Source organism: Sorex fumeus, unplaced genomic scaffold, assembly GCF_029834395.1.
Source record: "Sorex fumeus unplaced genomic scaffold, SorFum_2.1 ptg000037l, whole genome shotgun sequence".
NCBI classification, from domain to species: Eukaryota; Metazoa; Chordata; class Mammalia; order Eulipotyphla; family Soricidae; genus Sorex; species Sorex fumeus.
In genome coordinates, this window is record NW_026606094.1 from 26,316,772 (window position 1) to 26,326,575 (window position 9,804).

Here is a 9,804-nt window from a genome sequence, read left to right on the forward strand (position 1 = left end):
TTGCACACAGCCAAGCCAGGAACCCAGGTTCTATCCCTGGCACCCCATATGGTCGCCCGAGCACCACCGGGAGTAATTCCTGAGTGCAGAGCCAGGAGTAACCCCTGAGCATTGCCAGGTGTGACCCAAAAAGGAAAAAAAAAAGCAGAGCCCACTGTGGTCCCTCAGCCCTGGTGGCAGGCAGCAGGGACAGATGCAGGGGTCCTAACACTAAGAGGGGGGCCCTAACACTGCCAGGAAGGGCTGGGCCAGTGGCAGGCAATTCTCAGGGTATGTCTAGACCTTCCCCAGCTGAGATGGGAGCCCCTGCACAGCATGTGTCGTCCCCGACGGTGCGGTTATGTGGCTGCCGAGAATCCACCTGCTCACCATCCGCCTTCCTCATCCATCTATTCATTCACTCATCGCTCATCGCAACAGGTGCTAAGGGAGCACTTGTTCCGTACTGACTAGGGATTTGTTCCGTTTTTCAAGATTCTTGAGAGAATGTAGATTTCCAACCACCATCAAGGCTCACCCCGACCAAAAAAAAAAAAAAAGGAAAGTGCTGACAGTCTTTTTCTCTTATAGTTGTACCCCTCCTTGGATGGATATTTTCAAGGGCACAGTGCATCTGAGCTCTAGCCGGGAGTGGGGTCCAGAGGCTCGCCTTAGACACAGCAGAAAACTCCCACCTGCAGCCCGGGGGAGACACTATCCTTCTCACTGGGGTCTTTTCCCAGAACTCCCAGCCTTGTCCCAGTGCCTCAACAGGGTGAGGGGTAGCCTCCAGGGGGGAAAAGGGAAAACAAACAAAAACAAAAAAGGGGCCTGAGTGATAGTACAGTGGGTAGGGCACTGACCTTGCACACGGCCGACCCGAGTTTGTTTGATCCCTGGCATCCCATATGGTCCCCTGAGCACTGCCAGGAGTAATTCCTGAGTGCAGAACCAGGAGTAACCCCTGAGCATCGCCAGATGTGACTTAAAAAAAAAAAGAGAAAAGACAAGCAGAGGGAAATCGGGCCGGATCTCACACCTTGCTCCAAGCCTCTGGGCTTGCAGGTCCTGCCACTTTCAAGAGCTGCTGTCACTGGAGAGATAGTGCAGTGGTTAAGACACTTGCCTTGCATGTGGCCAACCCTGAATGCACATGTTGGTCAACTGAGCATGTGGTTCCTTGAGCACAGAGCCAGGAGTAAGCCCTGAGTACCGCTGGGTGTGCCTGACCACCCCCAAAACCCCCCTGCACTTCCCCCACCCAAAAAAAAGAAAGAAACAGCTGCTTCAGAGAAGGAATGCTGCAGCCCAGGGTGAGCTCAGCCTTCAGCACATGTTCTGGGTTTTGTGAAGCGCTGGGTTCCATCCCCAACACTGCTTCTCCTCCTCCCGAACAAAAAGCAGAGTTACCAAGAAATGACTGGGGAACCCCAGCTACATTGAAAATGAATTCAGGGGAAACAGAGAGGGGAGCAAGGTGAGAAGTAAGAGAGCCAGTATATAAATATGCATTTGGAATCACATGAATTGGGGAAATCCACAAAGCAACACATAGTTTCTAATCATGAGCTCAAATTAGTCACTATTCAATAACCAAAAGTCAGTCTCCTTTCCTGAAAAGTCAAGTAAAAGCTCGAGAGCCCACTGCCCCTCTGGATCATCGGAGCAGCGATTTGGGGCATCTGTATTTGGGAAGCAGGTGCTGTTTTCAGTCCCAAAGATGACTTTGCAGAGGGCACCTGTTTGCTGGCCTGGGCTCCAGACTCTGGGAAACAGGGGATGCTCCCAGGTCGCCTCAGCTCCCCAGGTGTCTCTTGGCCTCCCCATCCAAATGTTCTTCTGTGCCCCAAAGTCTCTGACGCCCTCCTGTGGACACCAGAGACTCTTTGTGATCTCTCCCAATTCCAAAGCAGGCTCAGAGAGGCCTGATCAGAGGATGCCACAGCCCAGGTAAAGCGCCTCTGTGTGCTGGGGCCAAAAAGATGGCACAGTGACTAGATCTTGCATGTGGCTAACCTGGGTTTGCCACCCGGAACCCTATATGGTCCCCAGAGTGCAGAACCAGGAGTGAGCCCTGAGCACCTCCAGTTGTGCCAACCTCCCCCACCACCCTACCCCTTGAAAAAAAAAATCCCGAAAGCTGTAGCAAGATAAGGTAAAGGGCTGAAGCAAGGATCTGGGCATTGTTTCCTAGATCCCAGCCCTTCCATGCCCTGCAGACTTCAGAACTAAGGACTCCAGCAGCCAATCACTGCCCTGGAAAATATTGCAGCCGGGAGGGCCAGGCTGGGGGCAGTCCAGGGCTGGAGGAGAGCCGTGTTGCCCAGCTGCCCTAGCAGAGCAAGGGTGGCTGGGAAGCCCCACAAGGCTCCAGGCAGAGTCTGCAGGGCATATAGGTGTTGCTCTGACCCATGTGGTGTGCATGTGACAGAGCCCCCTCCCCAGACCTCTCACTTCCAGCCACACCCAAACACCAGATGATCTCTTCTCATTAAAAACCATTTCAGGGCATGGAGAAATAGGACAGAGAAGATGACCTTGGAAATAGTGAACCCCAGTAAAAATCCCCAGATGGCCCCCTGGGCCCTTCCAGGAGTGTTCCCTGTGCACAGAGCCAAGAGTAAGCCCTGAGTACAGGGAGGTTGTGTCCCAAAGACTGAACTCTCACTGCCCCCCCATAAAAAAAAAGAAAAAAGAAAAACTTAAGGAGCCAGCGAGGTAGAATAGAGAGTAGAACATTGGTCCTATATGTGGTTAACCCGGGTTTGATCCTCAGCACTATATATGATCCCCTGAACCCTGCCAGGAGTGATCCCCGATCACAGCCCGGTGTGACTCCAAAAACCAAAGACCAAAGCCATCACTACCACCACCACCAGCACCACTTTCTCTCCCCCCAAAAATGCAAATCAATGGGGGCTGGAGCAATAGCACAGCGGGTAGGGTGTTTGCCTTGCACGTGGCCCACCCAGGTTCGATTTCCAGCATCCCATATGTTTCCGTGAGCACTGCCAGGAGTAATTCCTGAGTGCAGAGCCAGGAGTAACCCCTGAGCATTGCCAGGTGTGACCCAAAAAAGAAAAAAGAAATGCAAATCAAAAGAATGAAATGCTACTGGGGAACTCCATATGCTAAACAACACGTGCCTTTTATTCATGAGCTCAAATTAGCCATAATAGCCCAGGGGAAGGAAGGAACCTGAACCCCACTTTTTTCAAAAGTGATTTAAAAAGACTTAGGTGGTTGGGTGTTGCCCCCGGGGCGGGGAGGGAAGCCGCAGGGCAGGGCCATGATCGTGATCCACCATGCTTCGAGGCTTCATCTCCATAGTCTGGTGCGACTGGGCTTTCCTCCGTAGCCCCAGTGCGCCCCCTTCATCCAGCACCCCCGCCCCCCCCCCCGCCCCCTAGAGCCCTGGCAGCCCCGTTTCTCACTGTTTCTCTTTCACTCTTCTCTCACGTTTAGGAAGATCCCTCCTGCGGCAGATAGCCCCATGCCCTCGCCAGCAGCCCGCATCACCACCCCCGTTCCGGCATCCGTTTTTCAGCCTTTCAGCAACCCCAGTGCTGTGTACCTTCCTTCAGCTCCCATCAGCTCGAGGCTCACCTCTTCCTACATCATGACATCAGCCATGCTCTCAAACGCAGCTTTCGTGGCATCGCCGGATCCGAGCGCCCTCATGTCCCACACCTCAGCTTTCCCTCATGTGGCTGCCACCCTCAGCATCATGGACTCAACCTTCAAGGCCCCCTCTGCCGTGTCCCCGATACCAGCCGTCATCCCTCCCCCCTCCTCCCACAAGCCATCCAAAACCAAAACCAGCAAATCCTCAAAAGGCAAAGACCTGTCCGCCCGTAGCGACGAGTCTCCAAGTAACAAAAAGAGGAAGTCGCAGCCTTCGACTTCCTTCTCCTCCACCTCCTCCTCCTCATTATCCTTGCCGACACCCCTCTCGTCTCCATTGTCAGGGCCCCACAAAAAGAACTGTGTCTTGAATGCCAGTTCCGCGTTGAACTCCTGTCAGGCGGGCCCTCCCTTTAACAGCCTGTCTGCACACAGCGCCAACAACGGGGTGAGCCCACTCAGTGCCAAACTGGAGCCCCCAGGACGGACCTCGCTGCCCGGTGGCCCCGTGGACCTTGTGAGACACGTGGGCTCGGCGGGTGGCAGCGGCCCCTGTCCCCTCTCGGTGCCCTCCCTGGCGGGGGACCTCTCCCTGGCCGCCCACAATGCTGTGGCTTCTCTGCCCCACTCTTTTGACAAATCAGAAGGAAAAAAGCGTAAGAACTCGAGTTCTAGTAGCAAAGCCTGTAAAATCACTAAAATGCCTGGTATGAATAGTGTTCACAAAAAGAACCCGCCCGGCCTCCTCGCAGCCGTGCCTGACCCCGCCAACAGCATCTCCGCTCGGCAGGTAAGGGGCGATCCTTGCAAGGGGGCTGCTGGCACCGGGGGGCGTGGGGAGCTGGGTGCCCCACCCCCACCCCGACCCCATCCAGGCGGCTCACACAGGCCATACAAGCACCACGCCCATGTCTCTGCACCCAGGACTATGGACCCAGCTGTCGCCCCCACTAAGGGCCAGCTGCTGCCCCCACTTTACCGATGAGCAAACTGAGGCAGAGTGATGCTGAGTTCCCAGTCCATCACCATCACCACCACTCCCATCTTCTCCCTTGGGGCTCTGAGAGTTTTCCTGAGAAGGATGGGGTCAGTGTTCCCTTTAGCCCAGGGACTGAGGCAGGCTAACTAATGACCAGGGTGTGGACTCCTGGGGGTCATATCTCACAGCCTAACCCCTACTTCCTGACAGAAGGACTCTCCTACCTAAAGTAGTGCTGTCCAAAGGGTTTGCTGCCCTCGAAGACTGGAGGTGCCAGGCAAGAATGTTGCACTGCCGTGGCACTATCTTCTCATCTTCTTTCACTTGGGAAAGCTACCCAGGGACCCCCAGCCCGCATTCCTGTGGGTTCTGGTGCCTAATGGGAGGTGAGGAGGGGTGGTCTGTGGAGGGATCTCTGAACTCAGTCCACTGAGGCTGGGGTTGCTAGCTTCTGCAGACCTCTATACACACACACACAGCCTTTTGGCAGCGAACTGGAGGATGCCACAGACACATCCCCCATGCCCTGCCACCTCTGGGAATGAGAGTTTTAGAGAGCTAAGGAACTGTTGTTAAAAAAAGATGTTTTCCTGCTTTGTGTCATCTTTATATGTTAAACTGTCAGAAGAGACTATTATAGGGGTTTCACTAATTACAAATAAACTTGAGGGGGCAAAGCATTAGGACAGTGTGGCATACTCAGGTTCAATCCCATATGGTGCCCTGAGCACCGCCAGGAGTAATGCCTGAGCAACACCAGCTGTGGCCAAAAAAAAATGAAAGGACTCAATCAAGTAAACACATGAGAAACAGCAAGTTTACATGTAGGGCCGGACAAGCTGCACACCAAGGCCGAGGTGAGGGGGTAGGAGGGAGCCCAGGTCCCAGGTCCAGGGTTGGGTCTCACAGATCCATAAGCATTTGCTACCAATGTGCAACCTTGTGATTCCCCCTACTCCAGGGGTGTGGGGAAGGGAGCAGCATTCCCTGACACTAAACTGCTGGGCCACCCACCCCCTGGTTTCAGGCTGGGGTGCTGAGCTGGGTGTCTTCAACTTGATTATGGCCCCAAATCACCTCTGGGTCTTGTTAAAGTACAGGTTCTGGGGCCCGAGAGACAGTGCAGGAGGTCACGTGCCTTCCTTGCATGAGCCCGCTTGGGTTTGATTTCCTGGCAGCATATATAATGCAGGTTCTGCACCAGCCAATATGGGATGGGGCCTGGGAGTCCACATTTCTCAGGGACTCCCAGAAAAGGCTGCCCGCATTTACTGGTCCCTCCTGGAGCTCCGGGCCATCCTGTCTCTCACTCTAAATCAAGTTCTAGCAACTGACACTTACGGGAAAGGCTCTGCTCCGGGAACTTCAGATATATTAACTTATCATCAATTTGTTATGTTTGACAGATGAGAGATCCAAAGCACAGAAAGGTTAAGCGAGGTGCCTAAATTCACACAGCAGGTCAGTAGTAGGACTAGAATTTAAAGCCAGGCAGATTTTTGTTTGTTTGTTTGTTGTATTTTTGGGGTTTTGGTATTTTGCGTGGGTGGGGTTTTTTTTGTTGTTTCTTTTTGTTTTTTGGTTATGCTCGAGGGCTGGAGCGATAGCACAGCGGTAGGGCGTTCGCCTTACAAGCGGCCAACATGGCCGACCCGAGTTCGATTCCTCCGCCCCTCTCGGAGAGCCTGGCAAGCTACCGAGAGTATTCGATATGCCAGACACAGTAACAACAAAGTCTCCAATGGAGACGTTACTGGGCCCGCTCGAGCAAATCGACGATCAACGGGAGGGCCTTTACCTTTACCTTTACCTTTTTTTGGTTCTGTTTATTTTGGTTTGTTTTTTGGGGGGTTTTGGCTCTTGGGCCACACCCAGCTGTGCTCAAGGCTTATTTCTGTCTCTGTACTCAGGAATCACTCCTGTCTCTGCTTGAGGAACCATAATGCATGTTAGGGATCAAACCTGGGTCTGCCGTGTACCAGACAAATGCCCTACTCACTGTACCATTGCTCCAGTTCCAAGTCAGGCAGTTTGGCCCTGTAGTCCACACTTTTCATTTTTCATCTCAGTAGTGGCTGTAGTGAATGGATCACCTCTGAGTCAATTGGACGGTACTTTATGGATTCTTGAGTCTGCAGAAGCACACGAAACAGTAGGGGCCAGAGAGATAGCCCAATGGGCTGAGTGCAGACATGGGAATACCTGAGTAAGATCCCTTGTACTACATGGCCCCTCAAGCACTGCTGAGACAAACTCTTGAGCACAGAGCCACGAGTAGCCCACTCTTCATCCAGCACTGCTGCGTATGCCCCCTGCCACACACACACACACACACAAAAAAAAAAAACCTAGTTAAAAACCTAGTAAAAGTTAAGATGAACTTAAGGGCAGCAGACAGTTTGGTAAGCACCGGTTCTCGGTTCTCAAAAGCAGATGATGGGTGGCTTGTGACCAGGCTGTTAAGGAAAGGTCACACCCTGAGATTCCCATGTACCAGCGAAAATCTTTGCCATCTGTCTTGTTTCTATTAGGTTGGGAGAGAAAAGGCATAACCTGAGGTTGCAAAACTTAAGGGAAACATGGGCTCTGGAAATGTTTTAAAGATCTGAGGTCAGAGAGTTGGTACAGCAGGTACACTTGCCTTGAGGTGGCCAACCCTAGTTCAAAACCTGGAACTCCATATGCTCCCTCAAACACCTCCAGAAGAGATCTCTGAGTGCAGAGCCCCTGAGCATAGCTGGGGGCAGCCCAAACCTTCCCTTTCCCCCTCAAAAAAATTAACAATTTTGGAAGCTGTTTCTTTGGGAGATGAACGGCCAACATTTGCCGAGAGGTGGAACAAAATGGAAGACTGGGCGGATGAGAATAAGGCAGATGTCCTCACACCGCTGTTTCTGTAGAGACAACGCCAGGGGCAGGACCCGACTCTGGGAAATTGCCCAACCCTGCTTTTGCCACAGCCACAGAGGAGAGAGGAGCCACACCAGACCCCTGCAGCACCCAGGATGGCTGAGACCTGCAGTCTGGCCCGTGGGAAGTGAGCAGAAGCATTCCCGTCCATTCCACTTCCCTCGTCCCAGCCCAGCAAGCACTCCCATCCTCTTTCTGTACCTTTGATGACAGAAGCCTGGGTGGCCAATGGCTGTGAGGCCATTGTATAAGACCAGGCTGCCCGTCAGCTGTCCCCAAGCAACCCACAGTCTCGGTGGATCTCCCCCAGGCCACCTTGTGTCTGAGCAGGATGCCCCTGGTGTCTTTCAGGTTGGGAAAAATAGCAGCCTAGCTTTGTCACAATCCAGTCCTTCGAGCATATCCAGCCCAGGACACAGCAGACCGGTAAGTGAAGGAAGGAGCCAAAGTATGTAGGGTCCTCGGCAGGGCATGTCCCCTGAGCCCTGCCAGGAATTACCTTGAGCACAAGGCCAGGAATTAGCCCTGAGCACTGCCAGGTTGGATCCTAACACCAAAGCACCAGAAAGCATGGTTACCTGGCTTTGAAATGTATACACCTGGGGGCTGGAGTGGGCATTTGCCTTGCACGTGGCCGGCCCGGGTTCGATTTCCAGCATCCCATATGGTCCCCTGAGCACCGCCAGGAGTAATTCCTGAGTGCAGAGCCAGGAGTAACTCCTGTGCATTGCCGGATGTGACCCCCCCCAAAAAAAAAATCAAAGAAATGTATACGCCTTTTGGTTATTCACAGTGTGCCCTGGGGCAAGTCAGTTCACATCTCTGTGCTGTCACCCATGTTCGGGTTTCCCCAGGCATATAAAAGTTATATTCACACTATAAGCTATTAAGTTTGCACAAACATTTTGTCTAAGAAGACAGTAGCTTACTTTAAAAATATTGCTTTTTAAAAAAAAAGTGTTGACCATCAATTAAGCTATTACAAAAGTGACTCTGGTAGATTGTTCAATGCAAGGTTGCCAAAAACTTTCTCCTTGTAAAACATAGGATAAAGTCCAATGTGATTTTAAAAAAAAATGTATGTCTGAAGAGCGGAGAAAAGTCTCCCGAATCCTTGTGCATAATTCCCAGGGGATGGATTTGAAACAAGCTTTTTTTTTTCTCTTCTTTCCTAGAAGACTACAAACAGAACGGGCAGGATAAGGACTCTACCATAGTAATCAGACTCCAGAGCCACTTCCAAACTGATTCCTGGTGCCCGTGGCCGGCAGAGGAGCAGGGGAGGGGTGGGCAGCAGGGGAGAGGCTATTTCTGGTGCCCTGTCTATGGCTCTGGTCTTTTTCCTTCTTTTTTTTTTTTAATTCTGATTTGACCAATTCTTAGTTTTGAAGAAAAAGGCAAAAGAATGTGAGTTGGAAATTTACAGAAAATGATGCCAGTGTTTATGTTTCTGTCGCCTTTATTTGCCATGTGTAAGCGTTCTTCCAAGTTTGGGGGTCACTCCTCTAGCTTCTGTGTGATGCTGCTGCAGCTCCGTCATTCTCTTCAGCCACAAGAGCAGACGTGGCAGAGTGTCCGTTCCAGGTCAGCGTCTGAAACATCAGCCTGGGACGGGCAGCCTCCCCACCCATCCCTCTCGCCTGCTTCCGCCTGTACCCACTGACCATCAGAAAGAGCTGGACAGCCCGCGTGGGTGGGAGGGAGGGAGGGAGGGCACATGGCTGGGGAGGAGGCTCGTGGAGGCCAGAGCAGAGAATCAGATGGGCTGTCCCTGCACACCCATCGGTCCCCTGGGCCCAGCACTCACTCTGAGCCCACTGCCTCATGCAGAATTGAGAACAGTGCCATATCCTGATGTGGTGTGCCCCATACTTCTGTCTTGCCCTCCATCTCCCAAAGGATAGACTGAGTCAGGGACAGGAGCTGAAACAAGATGACAAGGTAGCAGGAAGCAGAGAAGGTGGCAGGGGGCAAGGGGTTGGGACAAGATGTCCCTCAGGAAAAGGTAGAACCTGGGGGCCCTCTGGTCATCTGCTCTTGAGGATTCCATACTGGACAGTCTCTTCCAAGGCACAGTGTGCAAGGGACCAAAGCCAAGTGAGCCACAGAAAGAGGCAACCCAGAGGGAAGGTGCAGGAGGCCCTTCAGGAGGAGTTAGGCAGCCGCCATCCCAGAAGTTCTCAAGTTGCCCACAAGGGCAGGTGAGAAGGGAGAGAAACAGGGAAGGAGAAAGGAAGAGTCTCCAAGAGAAAGTGTCATCCCTGGGTATAATGAGTACTAACACCGCACACCCATAGATCAGGGGAACCCCC

The 9,804-nt window shown here is 52.6% G+C and overlaps 1 protein-coding gene across 6 annotated transcripts in view; it reads left to right on the plus strand.

The window, feature by feature from the left end:
- ATXN7L1 (ataxin 7 like 1) overlaps positions 1-9,117 on the plus strand; it is a 270,996-nt gene extending 261,879 nt beyond the window's left edge. For 3 of the 6 annotated variants that reach the window (XM_056118265.1, XM_056118270.1, XM_056118271.1), the window contains 3 exons: positions 3,445-4,393; positions 7,844-7,918; positions 8,668-9,117. In XM_056118265.1, coding sequence (XP_055974240.1) covers positions 3,445-4,393; positions 7,844-7,918; positions 8,668-8,709 — 1,066 coding nt within the window. In that variant the 3' untranslated portion in view covers positions 8,710-9,117. The remainder of the gene's footprint in view (positions 1-3,444; positions 4,394-7,843; positions 7,919-8,667) is intronic. The other 3 variants (XM_056118266.1, XM_056118268.1, XM_056118267.1) reach the window with 2 other exon arrangements.
- Positions 9,118-9,804: the final 687 nt, after the last annotated feature.